The sequence below is a fragment of the Bubalus bubalis genome, chromosome 2, assembly GCF_019923935.1.
Source record: "Bubalus bubalis isolate 160015118507 breed Murrah chromosome 2, NDDB_SH_1, whole genome shotgun sequence".
In the NCBI taxonomy this organism is placed as follows: domain Eukaryota; kingdom Metazoa; phylum Chordata; class Mammalia; order Artiodactyla; family Bovidae; genus Bubalus; species Bubalus bubalis.
The window spans coordinates 12,428,477-12,447,842 of record NC_059158.1 but is presented as its reverse complement, the minus strand read 5'-3'; the positions used below and the strand labels follow the sequence as shown (position 1 = coordinate 12,447,842).

Below are 19,366 nucleotides of genomic sequence, written 5' to 3'. Positions count from 1 at the left end.
TTCCCAACCCAGGGATTGAACCCAGGTCTCTCACAATCCAGGCAGATTCTTTACCAGTTGAGCTACCAGGGAAGCCCAAGAATACTGGAGTGGGTAGCCTATCCCTTTGCCAGCAGATCTTCTGACCCAGGAATCAAAACAGGGTTTCCTGCACTGCAGGCAGATTCCTTACCAGCTGAGCTACCAGGGAAGCCCTTAAGTTAAATAAGCAGGGTGACAATATACAACCTTGACATACTCCTTTCCCAATTTGGAACCAGTCCATTGTTCCATGTCAGGTTCTAACTGTTGCTTCTTGACCTGCATACAGGTTTCTCAGGAGGCACCAAACTTGTGCTTCTGATTGTTTTTTGTTTTTTTGGTAGGGGCAGGAGGGTGTCTACAAAGACCCAGATTATAAAGCACCAAAAATGCAAATGGTTGTTCTTTTTGAGTACAAACTACCCATAAAGATTTTCTAAAATTGAAGAAAGAATACAGATACAATTAGTAAAATAAATATATAGCCATTTTTACTTTATTTATTCTAGGCATAGGTCCATGTCAAGGAAGAAGAAAGAACTAGCAAGACCAAGAAGGACAGACTCACGGAGGCTGCGAGGTATTTTTATTTGCATTTTTTATTTTTTTGTATTTATTTATTTGGCCACACCAGGTCTTAGCTGTGGCATGCAGGATCTTTAGTTGTGGCATGTGGGATCTAATTCCCTGACTGGGGATGGAACCTGGGCTCCTACATTCGGAGCATGGAGTCTTCTTAGCCCCTGGACTGCCAGGGAAGTCCCTCAAGGTCTTTTTAAATGAAGGAGTCTGATTTTTTTCTATATTATCATAAAACAGGATGATATGTTATCTTTAGTGTTCTGTGTATGCTTTTTCTGACATGTTTCCTTCTGCTTGTTTTGCTTGTTTGAGATTCTTTCCCTGGCGTGGCTCAAGATTTCCTTTTTTCTTTATATTGGTGATGAAGCTGTTCTATCTCAAGCTCTTCATTTGGCAACTGAGTAACTCCCTCATGCTTTCACACTGAGACAACCCGTGAGTCACTCAAAGGGGCTCTGAGAGCCCTTGGAAGTGATGTGGTCCAGTCTCATTACTGAGAAGGGTAAGGACTAGCTCAAGGTCATGCTATAAAAAGTAAGAGCCAGCTTTGAAATCCAAATACAAACAAGAGATCATCCTTAACTTACACACCCTTTGGACATGTTACCTAAGCAGCAAGGCATAAAATGAACAAGACATTCTGTAGATGATTTAAGTAAGTAACAAGTTCTAGGAACATCTGCAAGAGTAACCATGGCCCATTAAAAGTAGAGCTATAATAACTGTCTAAATAGGTCCATCCTTTATAAAGTCCAGGAACTCAAAGCTATAATATTGTTTAATACCATTTAATCTTACCATGTGTAGTGTATTATACTTTTTTGCTGAATTTTATTGCCCTTTTGTTCAAATTGGGGTCTCTCATTTTTATTGAACAATTAATAAAAGAATATTGCTTTTGTATCCATCTTAATCATAAGAAATAAATGTTCCAGACCTTCACAAACATTAATATGTAAATTCTATAAATCTCCAAAAAGGGCTTGAGTTAGGAAGAGCTATATGATTTGCAGTTGTTTCATGATGGTCAAATCATTTAGAAACAGACCTAAGATTAGTTCCATATACCATGAATAACAACAGGACAGCTTTGTTTAAAAAAAAAAACAAACCACATTCATCCATTTAAGGATAAATGATTGTTGAGCAAGGGCTTACAATTCTGTAGGCCCAGTTTCTGGGGGATCCTTTTCTTTGACATTGAGGACTATATTTACCCTAAACATCTATTATAAAATTGTGCATTGTTTGTTTATCTCTTAAAAAGGGTGCAAGCTGTGTCAGCGTTCCTGGGTTGAAGGGTAATTTAAATAAGCCCTTCAGTTTATGCCGCATACAAGGCGGCTTTACAAGATCTAATCTTTTCTAAACCTGCTATGTTCTTCGGTTCAACAGAGCTTCCTAATTGTAGCTATTAGTTCCCTTTTTTTGTGGTCTGTTCTGTCAATAGACTATTGACTGTTCAGTAAATTAAGCCCGACCAGCAGCCAACACATCAAGACAGACGTTAAATCATAGCTCGGCTGCCCTTTTTCATTGTTAGTGTCTATGAAACAGCTTTTACATACAGGGACAGGAGTTAAAGTGATGGACATTTGTGTCATTCTCAAATTTCCATACTGTACAATCAGGTATGTGGGTTTTTTTTTTTCCCCTAAGCAACAGGTGTGTTCTTGGAACAAAGTTCAACCCCTACTTCTGGCTTATGAGAGAGGCAGCAGCTGCAAGCTTAATGTCAGTGACACATGGTTCTATAAGAGAGAAAAAATAAACTGCTTGTTCAATGTATTAAAGTCATGGGCAGATGGACAAAAGCTGCCTGAGCTTTTCTTTGTGTTATAGAAACCGAGTCTACACTTTCAGATGACAAGTGTTTTTCTCTCTTTCTCTTCTCTTTCTTCCCTTCTTTCCTTTCTTCTTTCCCCACCTTCCTTCCTTGTTAAAAAACTAATGAGTGAGAAACACAAATTTCTTTAAGCATTATCTATTCATTATTGAGAATATTCCTTCCTTTGAGTCATGCTGTTCTCAGGCTGATGAGCAGGGAGAAGAAAAAACTTCATATAAATCAAGCTACACTTTATTGATAACTCACTTCATTCTACAAAGAATTTAAAGGAACTGTTTACTATGCAGCTTGAAGAGAATTACTTAGTATGCAAACCCTACATTTCTTAAAATGCAAAGTTAAATATACATATTTACAGGCCTCATTATTCCCCAGTAAAAGAACACTATATAGAATTTTGTGACATTACTAATAAGAATTATAATGTACTGTGTACCTCAGAAGTACACATTATATATAATATAATGTCAATAATAATGGTAACAATACTAATTATAATAATTATTATAGTAGTTTTCAAGAGAGTAAACTGTTCTTCAATTATTTAAGAATCTCTTTTAATGTCTTGGGTCTGATACTCCATTTTATATGTTAGATTTCAGTACGATCATGAGTCAACATATCAGAAGCTCAGCCACCATGTTACTGCAGACCAGGTTTCTGTAAACACAGACATCAAGCTCAAGAACAAACCAGAGCAATTCTAGAGTTCTGTGATACATCTTAAGTAGGTCTTACTACACAGACTTTTCTAGAACTCCTGCATATCAGAGCTTCCTTTCTTTTGCCTGTGAGGATTTCAACAGGAATATTTAATAAAAAGGTCCATGAGACTGATCTTCATTTCTCTTAGATGTGATGAGCAAATACATTGCAAATGTGATGAGATAAACGCCTATTTAATTACAATTCTGGAACCAAGGGTATAATCTGAGTTACCAGATCCCCTGGAAGACCGGTGTTGAGTGTTGTGTATAATGTCTAATTGAAGAAGGAGCAAAAAGAGTGTTGTTGTTGTTTTTTGAACTGCAAACCACAACTTTATTCAAGAATCAGATTTTCTGTGAGTCTATACTGAAAATGGTTTTGCCGGGATGCTCTCTTGCTGAGAAATCCATAAGCAGATGGATTTTTAATTCAACCTTGCAAGAAACAAAGGCAAATGAATAAAAAGTACCTGAATAAATTTTTTTTTCTTTTAGGTTGTTAATTGGTTTGGCTTTTATTTTCATTAAAAGGACGCAAACAATGTCTAGCCTCAGGGAAAATGCTAAAGATTTTTAAAATGTATAGAAAGTGTCTAAACCAGGAGGCTGGTCTCTACCAATCCAGAGATTATCAAATTCTACAACTCTGCTTTTCCTCAAGCTGCAGTTTAAACAACTGTGGTAAAATACACATAATGCAAAATGTATCACATTAACCATTTCTAAAGTATACAGTTCAGTAGCGTTGAGTATATTCACATTGTTATGCGTCAGACTGCCAGAATTTCTTCTGGAGTTTAGTCTGCATCACAGAAGTAAAACAATACCCATTAAACAAGTTCCTGTTTTTATCCTTCCCTCTAGCCCCTGGCAACCACCATTCTACTTTTTGTTTCTATGAGTATGACTTCTCTACATACTTCATATAAATGAAATCATAAGTACCTTTTTTTCTTTTTCTGGCCATGTCACGTGGCTTGTGGGACTGTAGTTCCCCAACCGGTGAGAGTGCCAGTTCCTAACCAGTGGACTGCCAGGGAATTCCCCAATACAGTATCTTTCTGTGACAGGCTTATTTTACTTAGCATAATGTCCTCAAGGTTCATCCATCTTTTCATTGTGTGAGAATTTCCTCTTTTATGAAAGAATAATATTCCATTGTATGCACAGACCACATTTTGTTTATCCATTCATCTGTCAACAGAAACGTGGGTTGCTTCCACATGTTGGCTACTGTGAAGAATGCTGCTACGAACATGGGTATACAAATATCTCTTTGAGATATTGCTTTCAATTCTTTGGGGTCTATATCCATAAGTAAAATGGCTGGATCATACGTTAATTCTGTTTTTAATGTTCTGCAGGACTGCCATATTCTTTTCCATATGGGCTGCAACTTTTACATTCCCACCAGCAGCACACAAGGGTCTCAATCCCTCCATCCTTCGCCAGCCCTGGTTATGACCCTTTTTTTAAAAATATTTTAATAGCAGTCAATCTTTCCACAGAGTACAACAGAGGAAAGTACTCACATGGGTCTCCACGTCACCAGCCAGGATCCTACTCTTCTTTAAAAACTCAGCCACCATGCTGTTCATCAGCTTGTCGAAGGCCTCCACAGAGGGTGCCACACCTTTAGAAAGGAACACTGTGTTATTCCCTGGTAATTTAGTGAAAGGTAGAACTGCTTTGCCATAAGTAATAGGGAAGTCTCATGTCATCCACATCATTTTCTTTCTATTCACTAATTCATTCACCCAATCAGTACTTATTAAACACTTCTCAATGGCTCAAGAAAGCAGTGTTTTCCTAATTTTTTTGTTTTCCTCTATTTTTGTCCTCCTGAATAAGTACTTTCTTTTTTTAAAATCTTTTAATTGGAATATAATTGCTTTACAATGTTGTGTTGGTTTCTGCTGTACAATGAAGTAAATCAGCTATATATACACATATATCCCCCTCTTGAGCCTCCCTCTCACCCACCCAATCTCACCCTTCTAAGTCATCACAGAGCTGAGCTCTCTGTGCTATAGACAGCAGGTTCCCACCAGCTAATTATTTCACACATCGTAGTGTATGTTCATCAATCCCAATCTCCCAATTTGTCCCACCCTCTCCTCCCTGGCTCCTGGAGCCACATGTTCATTCTCTACATCTGTGTCTCTATTCCTGCCCTGGAAACAGGTTCATCTGTACCTTCTTTCTGGATTTCATACATATGCATTAATATACGATACTCGTTTTTCTCTTTCTGACATACTTGGTTGAGTAGGTACTTTCACCTGCATGCTTTCACTTGATTCTCCCCCAAACCCATGATGTAGGTAGCACGGCCACACTTTGACCGATGAGGAAATGAAGATGCAAACAGAGCATATGACTTGTTAAGGGCTATACACCAAGTAAGTGGCAGATCCAAAAACTGATCACACCTTCTGAATCCAAAGCCAGTGTACTTACTTCTACACTGACCTATCCAAGTTCTATAATGACCTTGCCAATAGTTACCAAGATTATTCAGGACAATTAAAAGGTAATAATGAACGCTGGGCAAAGAAGGAAGACAGTTGATTTCACACATTTATTTACTTCCTCCTTCACTTCCCAGGGGAAGAGCGACATTGAGGGTGGGTGTAAAAATGACCGGTGCACTAACCCACAGTAAATTCTGATCTGCTAAATTACTCTAAAGCTAAAGGGGCAATGGCCCAACCTGGGGTGCTCTGTATTTCTTTCCCTGATTTTTCATTAAAAAAACTTTTGTCTAAGTCCCCGACTGCATCTCTAATATTGAGAAAGATAATATTGACAAATTCAGCAGTACAGCCTTATAAGATTCAAAGTCAAACTTAGGAGTCCCATTCTTATACTGGACAGAAATATCCAAGCTCATAAATGCATAGGATAGATTTCCTTCCTTTCCCCTGGTTCCCAGTTGCCCTTTCCACAGGCCCAGAGAGTGATGGAAACAGTTGTGCACAGTTCTCTGCACCTACTTCTAAGTCTCACTTCTAGGCAGGATATTGAAGCTGAGTTATCATCCTAAGTTTAAAATGCACTATGTACCAACTTCTATAACATAAAAGTGGTGCAAACCCAAAGATTCCTCATGGATCCATTTGGAAACAGATAAACCTGTTTGTTGCCGTAGAAGAGGTCTGAGGGGTCTCTGCTTAGTGTTTAAAGTGGGAAAAGGTTTTAAAATGTGATGGAGGCCTCTACATAGCAGAAGGGACAATGATAAAAGGGAATATTTTTCAATTTCCTTTCATCACTCAGCTCTGCTCACACCTCCTCCGGGCAGCCTTTAATGACCTGTCTTTCTCCCCAGTCTGCATCCTTTGAGCATCTCTTAATCAAAGCATTTGAGGCCCAGAATAGTAATGCATCGAGACCAAAGATTTTGGAAGATTTAGGACTGTGTATAATTCATCTTAGATTCCCCTGTATCTACCACAGTACTTGTCAATTGGCAGGCATGAAAATATTTCTTCAAGAATTGAGCCTAACTTACCTGATTGTCAAAGTAAGCAAAAAACACATCATAAAACACAACATAACACCAGTCTCATAGGGCAGTTCTTTGATCTGTGCATAATATGGATCTGTAATGAACTGGTTCCTTCTACAAGTTTCTTTTTAAATTAAAAAAATTAACTTTAGTTATAACATTATTGTAATGATGGTGTTTACATTTGAAGGTGTAAATGAAGGTGAGAAGATTGTCTTTAAGGATTTGTTAAAAATAAAATTTAGAAAATTACCAAAGCTGACTAATTTAGAAGAAGTGGAAGTGATGTTGTTCAGGATAAGAAAAGACTTTAAGGATGGACATCATTCAGACCTTTTACTAATCCTACTAACCAAGGACCTGTCTTCATTTCATACTATCAATAGGATAGTAAATTGCTGGTTAATTTTTTTAAGAGAACTTTAATAACTGGTTTGGAATGATTTGTTATACTAGAAACTGTGTTTAAATATTTAAGTAATTTAAGTATATGCCTTCCAAATTTGCTTAGCTTATTAATTTTCCCAGGAAATTCTTCTTCTATGAAGAAAGTACAAAGAGCAGTCTAGTACCTCTTTGTGTAAGTGAGGTTTGCATTATTGGGGTTTCTTTTTTCCTTAACTCAGCAACACTACACAGCCTCCTGGGAGTTGGAGTTTATTTTATGTATTCACAGGCTTTATATTTGTGGGCAGCAATCTCAGAAATGTCTTTTGATCACCTGATGCCAAAAGCATAAGGAAACAAAGTTACTGAAGAAGAACATGAAAATATTTCCTTACAAATAAAGTCTATTGAATCTCATATTCCAACTGTATAGTTAACAAAAAGAAGCTTAAAATGAAATCATAGATGTGTCTCATTTGATGCGGAAAAAACTTACAGGCCCCTGGCAGCTTTCCCTTAAACAACATCCCCTTTCAATTCATTCAGGGCATTTTAATTTTCATTATGTCTGAGGGGTAGGGAGGGGGAAAAACCCAGCCTGTGCATTTGTGTTCACACAGTAATTTCTGTCCCAGGGCATGTAATGCAAGGCACAGCTCCAAATACGCCTGAAATTCTAGAAGCACCAATGTGGATCTTGCCCAGTGAAAGCCTTTTTTTCTGAAGCCCCCTCTTCCCCAAGGCTTTTCTCAAGCCCCAAAAGACTGACAAAATTCAAAATGGGTCAGATACGGAAGCAATGGGTGTAAGACAAGAATAGAGTTGCCAGATTAAATACAGATTGTCCATTTATATTTGAATTTCAAATAAACACAGAATAAATTTTAAGAGGAAGTATGTATCATGCAGTATATCCCATGCAGTATTCAGAATACACTTCGACCAAAAAAAGGTAGTTTGTCTGAAATGCAAATTTAACTGGGTGTCTTGTATTCTTATTTGCTAAATCTGCAACCTTAGACAAAAAGAATTTGGAAGAATTACTGTAGATAACAGAGTTGGCCATGCATAGTATCTTTTTAAAGAAGTAGTTAACTTTTTATATGTTTGATCACATAATTTTTTAACTCTTTTTAAAAATGTGTGGCATTAGCATATAATTTTAAAAACATATTTGATGAGGAATGGTAAACATAAAGCAATGTGATGTGATCATGCTACCTCGAAATAATATTTGGTTTCACATCAGATTCTCTTCCTTCAAAACTGTAGTTCTTACACTTAATGACTTGTTCTCTTTAAAATTAAAATGCACAGAATGATAATTTCTTCCAATTTACAGTCTAATAGAGAACATTAGCTTCTTTTTGATAATGACTTAGATAATATATTTAGTCACTGAATGTGGAAGGGCAGTATAAACACTAAGATGAAAGAATAATGACATTCAGCTCAAGCATTGTGCTGTTAACAGGCACAGATAGAGGTAATTTTTGTGGACTGTGGATTGAGACTTTCTTTTTCTTTTTGGTGGGGATCGCTTGCATCTGGTTAACGTCATGGTCACATAGAAAGGAAGAAATGGAGGAGTTAAAGTTCATAGAAATGTTTCATGAAAACTCAATGATGGGAACAAAGTTAAGTGACCCACAAAGAGACCAGTAATGACAACTGTGTAGTCCTACCTCCGTTGACACCGTTAATTTCCCCGCAGTCCCCAGGAGGCCTGTGTGACCCTGCAGACAGCAACTCCAGTCGGCCGACAGCCCGCTCCAGTCTTTCCATGAGCCCCTGCATCTCTGCCATCCTAGGAAAATGCCGGCACAAATGGAGGCCATGTGAGCATCAGGGAGGATTAGCAAGCTGACACCATTAAACTTAACAGCAGCGAGAAGGAAAATAAAAATTATTCGGAATGGCTATGGCTTTAATTACCTCGAGAATATTTTTATTTTTATTTATTTATTTATTTTTTTATGTCAGGGAAATAGGTGAAATTCAAAAAACATAAAACCTACAGCAGAATAAAAACTAATTACATTGAGCTCATCTTATTTTCTATTCAATTCAGGGATGTTTATAAGAACCATATTGCAATACACAAATATTCACTCTCTATACCATTATCATGTGTCTCCATGGATGCTTCTTTATTCTACGATAAATTGATGCATAACATTTACTTAAAAGCCTGTGAACCATTGCACTTGAAAATATGTGGGTTATTTTCAAATATCTTTTGATATTGATTTCTAACATAATTCCATATTGATAAGAGAACAGACTCTGTATGATTTCAATACCTTCAGACCATGAAAATTTTGTGCCTTGTTTTATGTCCCTGGATATGTTCCAGTTTCTCCTAGTTTATAGTCTATGGGAACTTGAATAGAATTTATATCCTACTATTGTGTGAAAATTGTATAAATCTTAATTATGTTGAATTGGTTCATGTTGCTTTTCAGGTCTACTATATCCTTCTACTTTTCTGTATATTTGTTATGTTAATTTTTGAGAGTTTGATACTCAAACTCCAACTAAAAATCTCAATTTATCTACTTAAAAATAATTGTAATATATAAGAACTATATGTAACTGTGTTCTGTATTTTCCAAGTCTCCTATAAATGTGCTATCATACTTTCATAATTTAAAAAATAAGGAAGAGAAAAAAATCCCATGAACATATATCTCATAATTAACATTACCAACGTACCTGCTAAATGGTGTCAGCATGTTTTATCTATTTCCAATAATTCTGTTAAAGTATAATTCTACAGGGGACACTAAACCCAGTGATAACCCTTGCTTACTCAATTATCTTAAACCAAAGAGCCCAGCACAGAAGAAGTATGCGTTTATCAAACTGTATCATTTGGCAACAGATGCCATTCCCTCCAAGGGCTGTCTTCTACTTATTATCATTGGCTTCAGTGTTAATTGTTTTAAATTATTTTTTAATAGTGTAGGTTTTAGTTAAAAATAATAAGAAGGAGAGAACATCTCTGGTGGTCCAGGGATTGGGAGTCTGCCTGCCAATGCCAGGGACACAGCCTCAACGTTTGTTCCAGGAGGATTCCACATACCATGAGGCAACTAAATCTGCACTGCAGCTAGAAAAAGCCCATGCACAGCAACGAAGACCCAGCAGAGCCAAAACTAACAATAAAAAATACATGAACAGATAAATAAAATAATAAAAATGGTTATTTCCATTTTCCGCTGGTTATTTTTAGAATAAAATTTAGATTTTGTTGGGGTTGTTTTTGGACACATGGATCTTTAGCTACCCAACACTCCTGGCTGGGATAAATTGGTTTCGAAGCTAAGGGACTGAGAATAAAAGTGGGCTGGGTATCTACCCTTCCTGCGTTCAAACAGATCTTCAATAGCTACAGTTAGTGTACATGCCTGTGCGTACTCAGTCGCTCAGTTGTGTCTGAGTCTTTGCGACCCCATGGACTGTAGCCCGTCCAGGCACCTCTGTCTATGGAACTTCCCAGGCAGGAATACTGGAGTGGGTAGCCATTCTTTCTCCCGGGGATCTTCCTGACCCAGGAATCCAATCTGGGTTTCCTACATTGGCAGGCAGATTCTTTCCCACTGAACCACCAGGAGGCCCACACAGGATATACTTTAAAATTACTGGCCCTGGAATGTAACGTTATTAAGGCCACCTCTGATGAACCCAATCTAATTTGGCCAGGTTCATCAGAGTCAGGTATATGTACCATAACTGACCGTACCAACCTATGACTGCTTTGGGCAAAATCAGGCTGCTGCCCCAGACAGAGGAAGACATGTCTCATCTCAATCAGTGTCTGGACTTCTCACTCTTTCTTTTTAAGTCTTTACTGAGTGTGTTACAATATTGCTTCTGTTTCATGTTTTGGTTTTTTGGCCATGAGGCATGTGGGATCTTAGCTTCTGGAGATCACACCCACACCCCCTGCATTGGAAGGCAAAGTCTTAATCAGTGGACTACCAGGGAAGTTCCACTTCTTCTCTTATGAACTCTCCAAATATCATCCTGAGCCAAAGAGGACTAGCACACTCCTATACCAGAGACAACACTTCCCCAGAGTGTGGAGAAATCTTATTGTTCTAAGATGTGTAAATATTTTCCACTGCCTCTGGGAACCAGGTAAGGTGTTTCTTTTTTGTATTTTGTATTCCATTAGTTCTGAGCATAAGCATAATAATGACATGCCACTGCCATTTTTTAACAGCGAGGTTATACGCATCAAAACACGTGGATGGCTCTGTAAGTCTGTGTCCCAAATGTCAGATGGTCACCAGATACGGACGGGGGAGTTCACTGTCTATTTTGGAAAGTCATCTCCTCTGAACTGCCAGCAGCTATTCTTTAAAAATATGGGGCAGTGTTCTGTGTGCAGCTGAAATCAGCATCTAATCCCAAGGGGATTCAAAATTAGAAGTTTCTCATCTATTCTCTTCTTCAACGTCAGAGCTTTTGCTTCCATCGCAATTGAAAAAAAAAAAAAAAAAAGAGGAGGGAGAAGAAATTTATTTGCGCTCTTTATGTAATTTAACAAGGGAACTGGGTATCCTGTAGGTGGGTGAAAGCCAACTGAGAAATGATAAAAGCCCCTGGATCTTTTAATAGTTGCCCATCTGTTCACAGTTATCTATGTTCCCTGTTACTCAACGTGCCAAATGTTACCACCATGGACCTAGCCCGTGATACAAAAACAATGTGTTTGCTTTGTTAGCAAGGTCTCTCTGCCCCTCAATGGAGAAGCACCAACCACCCCCAGCCGCTCCCAGAGCTGTTCGGGAAGGCCTGGGACATTTCACACATAGAACTGCTGTCCCTGATGGTGGCTTAATCAGCCTCCCTGACAAGATTCAAACTCACACTATCTCACAGTGCTCCATATGTTGAAAGACAACAGGAGTGAGCCCATAAACTGCAGGGCCGGGCAGATTGGTGTGGAATGCAGTCTAAAAGCGAATCAGATGTCACTTCATGTAAGATCACCAGGAGCTGAAGTCTGGCCATGGCCTCTTAAGAGGTCAAAACACTGCTAATGCAAGGAAGCTGGAAAGATGCCTCTGGGTTTTAAATTTTAGACCGGTATCTAAGAGACATGCAGAACAAATAAAAGAAAGACGACACCAGGATATCAAAAATACACGAGCATTCCCAGGGCAAATGACGGAGTCCAAGAGGGCTGTGCTCTCTTCTCCTCCCCACTCACCCCCCACCCCCGCACTGCCCCATACCACACCACACCACACACACACACACACACACACACACACACACACACACTTCCCCCACATGTGCGCTCAGCTGGCAGCTGGGCTCTCAAGAATGAAGAAAGGACAGAGCTACAGATTCTCCACATTCCTCCCAGGCAGTTCCATTCGCCTTGGTTCTCCAAAGTGGATTTAGCCACGTTCAGATGAGGAGGTGGGGAGCCAGGAATTAAGAATTAGGCTGAGGAAGTGGAGAGGACGGTCAAAGCGAGTGTAGGCAGCAAGGTCAGAGGAAGGAATGTGTCAGGGCCAGGTGGACAGACAGATGAGCCTGGATCAGGAAGCCAGCAGAGGAGGGGGACAGGGCAGAGTGGCTGAAGCTAAGATATTCTAAGAATCTGAGGAGATGCAAAGAGAAACCAGATACACAGCTGGACAACCAAGAGACTGGCTTAGACAATACAGTTCAAACTTGGCCTCCACATTTTCTGTCATTCTAACTCAGGTAGAAGCCAACTCTAAGTTGAAGTTCCCCTATAACCTACAGCTTACAGAGAAGAAGCCCAAACATTTGACCAGAGAGTGAAGATGGGTGGGAAAAAAAAGGGAGAGGAACATGGAATTTCATGACTGTCTCTTTTGAATGTTTAGGAAATTATACTTGAGATGAATCTTAATTTCTTATTTTGTATTAATTTTTAAGTATTTTATTTTGAATTTCTTTATAATGGGAATGATAACTCATCCTTGTCATTTTCTCTTATCTGAATTACCCCTTACTTTTTAAAAAGTTTTTTATTTTTATCAAAGAATGCACAGAACGTAAAGAGTCAATAATTCTATAAGGCTTATCACAAAAACCACAACAGTCCCCTGAATGCCTTCTTCCATTTTTTGCCTTAAGAGTCAACCATGTTCAATTATTTCAGCTGTTTCTTTTAGTAATTACCTCCTTATCTCTAAGTAGCATGGTTCTATCTCTACGTCTTGTTTGTTTCCTTCAGTTTTAGGCATTATCCATTGAGTTCCCTCCAGAAACATGAGGGTTTACTTTTCTCTTGCTTAATCTCCACCAGCACATCGATGCACATTTCCTCTTGTCCCATCCTCCCAACACTATGATATCACAATTTTTCTGTGACTCGTCATCAGTGTTAAAACAATTATGACTATTCACAGCTGAGCCATGAGGTATGCTAAGATCGTGTTCCATTTTTGCACAACCTGTTTTCCTACAGCCATGATGTTCAGCTTCTCAGTTTTCTTTATACTTAATCACTCATCTCCAAGCTTTTCCAGGAGTTGAATAAGTCTCCTTTCCATAGGGCCAAACACACTCGGAATTGTCTTAGCTTTTTCTTTTCAGAGGCATCTCTTCTGGAGATCACTCCAACTGCAAGACTGCTCTGCAGGCCTGCTACACACCTGTCCCCTGGGGTCCTCCTCTACCTTCACTCTCCCTACTCTCCCTTCAGTGCAGTATCACCTGTTGCTTGAATTTTACATCTTCCTCTTTCTTGAGATACTTTCTTAACTGGGAAGAGTATTACCCTTGAAAACATGTACATAAAAGGGCAATTTTTTTGAGACCTTAGCAGTCTGATAATATCTATACTTTGCCCTCACATGTGACTACTGGTTTGGTAGAGTGTAGAATTCTAGGCTGGAAATTTTCCTTGCAATTTTGAAGTTTTCACTCCATTCTCTTCTAGCTTCCTAGGCGGCTGCTGATAAGTCCAAAACCATTCTGATCCTTCTTCCTTCGGATGTAATCCGTGTTTTCCTTTCTGGAGGAAGTTTATGGGATCTTCTCTTTATCCCCAGTGTTTTGAATTTTCATGATGATGTGCTCTGTTGTTGATCAAACATTTTTTGTCCCCAAATATTTTCTTATCAATGATTTTCAGGAGTGTAGAAAAGATTGGAGAACGAACAGTGCATATACTTTGTCTCTGGGTGAGTTAATAAAACAAGTCTATTTGTTTTCAAACAAGTTAGCATTCTAAATATTTAAACAATTCAAACTTCTCTTACATCAACTGCATACATTTACAAAAACTTCATGCACTTCAGTAAGAATACAGCGGATCAGTATTTTCTCATATACTGTTCTTGGAATAATAAGGTGTTCTGGAGACAGTTTCCTAGGAGGAGAGGTAGCTGTCGTTGTTTTTATTTACTTATTTATTTGTTTTTGGATGTGCTGGGTCTTGGCTGCTGTGTGGGCTTTCGTCTAGTCGTGGCGAGCAGGGGCTACTCGACAGTTGCAGTTTGCGAGCTTCCCGTTGCAGTGGCTACTCTCATTGCAGAGCGCGGGCTCTAGGGCACATGGGCTCACTAGCTGTGGCTCCTGCGCTGGAGCACAGGCTCAACAGTCGTGCTGCGTAGGCTTAGTCGCTCTGAGGCATGTGGGATCTTCCCAGACCAGGGATCAAATTTGTGTGTCCTGCACTGACAGGTGGATTCTTTACCACTGAGCCCCCAGGGAAATCCAGCTGTTATTGTTTAAAAATACTATTTTTTTCCTCATTGGTCATCTTATAAAACCCATTGTTAAATTGCAGATATTTAGTTCCTAATATTGTTTAACTTTAGGGCTTCCCAGGTGGTGCTAGTGGTGAAGAACCCATCTGCCAATGCAGGGAGATACGAGAGACATAGTTTTGATTCCTGGGTTGGGAAGATCCCCTGGAGGAGGGCATGGCAACCCACTCCAGTATTTATGCCTGGAGAATCCCATGGACAGAGGAGCCTGGGGGGCTACAGTCCATAGGGTCGCAGAGAGTCCAACATGACTGAAGGGACTTCTCACACACACACACACACACTGTCCAATTTTATGTCCAGTGTCCAATGTTATGCCAATAGTACAATGACTACAGTTAAAAAACTAGGAAAAACAGTATTCCTATCCTTTTTTTCATAGTGGTTTCCAGAATGAGAGAGTTCCCTACACTTTTTAACCTTTTTATAAAGTCTCAATTGTTTTGCTCATCTTTAACTGGGGTAGCATAGAGGTGGCCTGGCTTTGGAATTATTAGCTGGAGGACTTTGGAAAAAGAGCTTAATTTTGTTTTACTTTAGTTACCACCTGTACATAGGATTGCTATAAACATGCATACCAAAACATAAAAAGTCTGGCACGAGGTCAGTGACAGACATGTCAGCTACTGTCATGAAAATCTCCCATCTCCACCTTGCTCTCATGGGAATAGTTAGCCTACACACTGCTACATCAAGGTGTCATGAACTTGAAACACTGAGCAATCATCTAGAAGATCTAAACAATGGAAATGACTAGCTGAAAACTTCAGGTCAATACACCTTTATCATTATTTTTTTCAACATTTCACTTTCTTCTGTCAATGTACTTATTCCTTCAACATTTCTAAAAGAGATTTTCTCAAGTCTATGTGTAATGGTTATTATAAAAACAAAAATCTTGCTGTGTAATTAGTAATTTTATAGTCACAGTTTCCCCCCACCCCAAACATTTTTATATGACTTTTGCTTTTAGTTAGTCCTCTGAGGACATAAGCACAATCTCTGTGGAACTATTTTTTGGGGAAAAAAAAAACCCCTCTTTCATCCCTCCTATTTTCTCTATCAAACCATCTTATGTTCGGTGGCAAGGGGTCTGCTAAGTTCCTAGCTACTCAGTCCAACCAGTTATGAAAAGCAGCTTCCGTAGCTACCTTGAACACTGACACCCCCATGGCACAGAGGAAGTAGTGATAAGCCCAAAATAGCAGCCTATTTGTCTGTACTACACAACTTGGTATCTACGAGACAGACTGCTGAATACAAATGCCTCCTCGTGCCATCTTTTCTGCTAGCACATGTAGGTATACCTTGCCTCAAAAGGAAACCAGTACAAGCTTCCCATGGGCTGAGGTTGTATCTCACTTTCTTTGTATCTCCCACTGAGTCTGCATGCTGCTGGGTGCATGGAGAATTCTATACATATTTTTTGATTGACTAATTAATTGGCTACCCCTCACTGCCTTTCCCTCACCTGCCCACTCACTGGCATAATCCTAGATCAGGCGGAAAGCCAGATTTTTGCAGAAGAAATTTCCATTTAAAAGGAGACACAAGATTAGTTTTTCCTACGGAGACCTACAGTGGCTTCGTCCTGTGATAGGAAAAGGCATGCCTGCTCCCTCCAACGTGAACCTTTGGGTTTTCCATAGTTCTTTTTGCTGTTGCTGTTTTGTTTGCTTTTTAATTTTTAGTTGCACCCTGTGGGATGTGGGACCTTAATTCCCTGACCAGGGATCAAATCCATGCCCCCTGCACTGGAAGGGAGAGTCTTAACCACTGGACCACTGGGGAAGTCTCTCCATGGCTCTTTTTCTTTAGGTTTTCAAATTTTTTTTAAAAACTCCATATTGTCTATACAGTTTTATAAATTTCCCACAGCAAATTCATAAAACAAATAAATACTACTTTGGGAATATTTTCAGGTTAATAAAAGAGCCAAGTCTTCTGGGTTGCTGGTTTAAACTTCTCACTAGGCCAAAGATGCAGAAATAATCATGGGGAGTTTCTCCTCTGTAAGAGAAACCCAGATCCAAGGGATTTCAAAGATCACGAGCCTAACATTAAATAGAAAATAGACTTGAAGTGACAGGAAATTGAAGACTTTCAAACTTTTTCTTATGGTAAGGCTGGGCAGTTGGCTTTTATGTGAGCTCTCTGCAAACAATAAAAAGTCACAATGGACTACTTTCTCTATGCTGCTGCTGCTGCTAAGTCGCTTCAGTCGCATCCGACTCTGTGTGATCCCATAGACGGCAGCCCACCAGGCCCCCACCCCACCCCCCGTCCCTGGGATTCTCCAGGCAAGAACACTGGAGTGGGTTGCCATTTCCTTCTCCAATGCATGAAAGTGAAAAGTCAAAGAGAAGTCGCTCAGTCCTGTCCGACTCTTAGCAACCCCATGGACTGCAGCCTACCAGACTCCTCCGTCCATGGGATTTTCCAGGCAAGAGTACTGGAGTGGGGTGCCATCACCTTCTTCGACTTTCTCTATAAGTCCACCCAAATTCAAAAATATTTGGTTAACTATCTTCACACCAGACTTTCCTAGATTGTGGTTTCTCTTTATTGAGACTATTGAGACAATTATCTGTTCTTTCCTCTGTAAACTACCAGTCACTGGGGGAAGTGATCCTGTGGTTCACTATTACTAATTAGGGTAATAGTATGTATAGAAGAAACAAATCATGGCATTATTCATCCGTTCATTGACTGGCTCACTAAATACGCTGTATCATTCATCAAGATAGTCCCCACTATCTGCTGTGAAAATACTCGTACATAGAATATCAGGAGCGATTAAAATACATATCCTGCCAGCTGTAGTTGTAGGAGGCTGCAAGCAGACACTGCTCAGTCAAGTCAGAGTTGTTCCATAAGAGACACATTCACATTGTCAAGGTACCTGCCTTCATCTTTCCCTTAGTCTCCAAAGGGACCGTCTGGAGCCAGCTTCTCACCAAACAGCAAAAAGTCACCATTTTTATTATTTTTTAAATATGTATTTATATTTTTTATTTGGCTGCGCCAGGCCTTAGTTGCAGCACGTGGGATCTTTCAGCTGAAGCATGTGGGATCTAGTTTCCCAACCAGGGTTTGAACCCAGGTACCCTGCATTGGGAGTGGGAGTCTTAGCCACTGGACCACCAGGGAGGTCCTCAAAGCCACTGTTTTCTTTTTACTGCAAAGAAGTTTCAAGAGTCTTTAAGCTCTGAAACAATGGAATCAGAAGAGGAGAGATCAGAGAGTTACATGAATAAAAGAGCACTTTAAATTTTTCACAGAACTGGAGAAAATGCATATGATCCTGATTAGCCAACTGATTCCTATAAAGCCTCTAACAATGTTCCACTGCAGAGAAAAAAGCAAACTTCAGCTTGATTTTCAAAAGGCCCTTACCCTACCACTACAACTCAGCAGGTTCCTAAGAGTCCATCAGCGAGACAACTCACCATTTCCCAAATACAACCCCACAACCCTTCTATACTACAGTCCTGCCATTTCCACTTCTCCCAGGACCCCTTCAGGCCCTGCTGCACACAGGCTTTGAATCCCAACCCTCTAAGAGGTCATCCCTCATCCTACCCATCAGAGATAACCTTCCTTGAAGTACTTCCTGTCGTGTCCACCAAATCCAGAGTTGGGTACAGAAGGACTTCATAAACAAACCACATAGAGAAATGACCTCCTCAGCCCATTTGTCCTCTCCACACTGTGGCATCACTCCCCAGAACCATCCCTGTTCAGTCTATTAGTATAAATACTTCTTCTCTAAGTCAGAATCTCTGAAGATGAGAGGCTAGGACTCATAACTTGACTTAGTGGAAAAAGTATTTTTGGTATCAGAGAATCTTAATTTGAGACCCAATCCCTTCATTGACAACCTGTGTGACTCTGGGTAGACTGCTTAACCTGAGTCTCAGTTTTCTCACTTCCAATACATGAACTCATCCCTTCCTCTTCATTCGGACTTATGATAATTGTATGTGTCTTGAGCAGAGTTCCCGGGACTACATATATGGATGAGACACAGATTCTATTTTCAAGGCACCATGATTTCCCTGGGGAGCAGACGGTTTGGCTGTTAAGGACAGCTGGCCTTGAAGAACACCAGGACACAGGGCACTGGGCTATTTCAGCAGAAGAGAGCCCAGTGGACCAGAAACCATGTGGGACGTCTAACTATATCTTAAAGGCTGGTGCTGTGCCCTGACTTGGGGTGATGGGGCTGCGTAAGGACAGAGACATAAAATCACAGACTCTGAATGCTAACTGGGACCAGAACAGATCCCTAACACATTCCATTCCTGAAGCAGGTGCTCTCTTAGCTAAACATGAAGTAAGGACCTTTTGCTGGAGACCTTTTGCTCTCCCTTCCCACCCACTTTCTGCACTCCTATGCTATTGAGGACTCTTTCTATTCCTGAGCTTTTCTATTTGCTGTCGTTTTGCTCTGCTGAGGCCATGGAGGAGGGAAAGGTCAAAGAGATGCTTCTAGGACTTCCCCCCAGGGCCACATTCTGGCACTGGGTAAAGAAGAACGGTG

General features: G+C 39.8%; 1 protein-coding gene across 1 annotated transcript in view; it reads right to left on the bottom strand.

Moving 5' to 3' along the window:
* The window catches only part of CAP2 (cyclase associated actin cytoskeleton regulatory protein 2), a 136,242-nt gene that overhangs the window by 104,000 nt on the left and 12,876 nt on the right, over positions 1-19,366 (bottom strand). Inside the window, exons 2-3 of the mRNA XM_006072506.4 lie at positions 8,743-8,864; positions 4,692-4,792 (exon numbers count right to left, since the gene is read on the bottom strand). Of these exons, the coding sequence (XP_006072568.1) occupies positions 4,692-4,792; positions 8,743-8,863 (222 nt within the window). The 5' untranslated portion in view covers position 8,864. The remainder of the gene's footprint in view (positions 1-4,691; positions 4,793-8,742; positions 8,865-19,366) is intronic.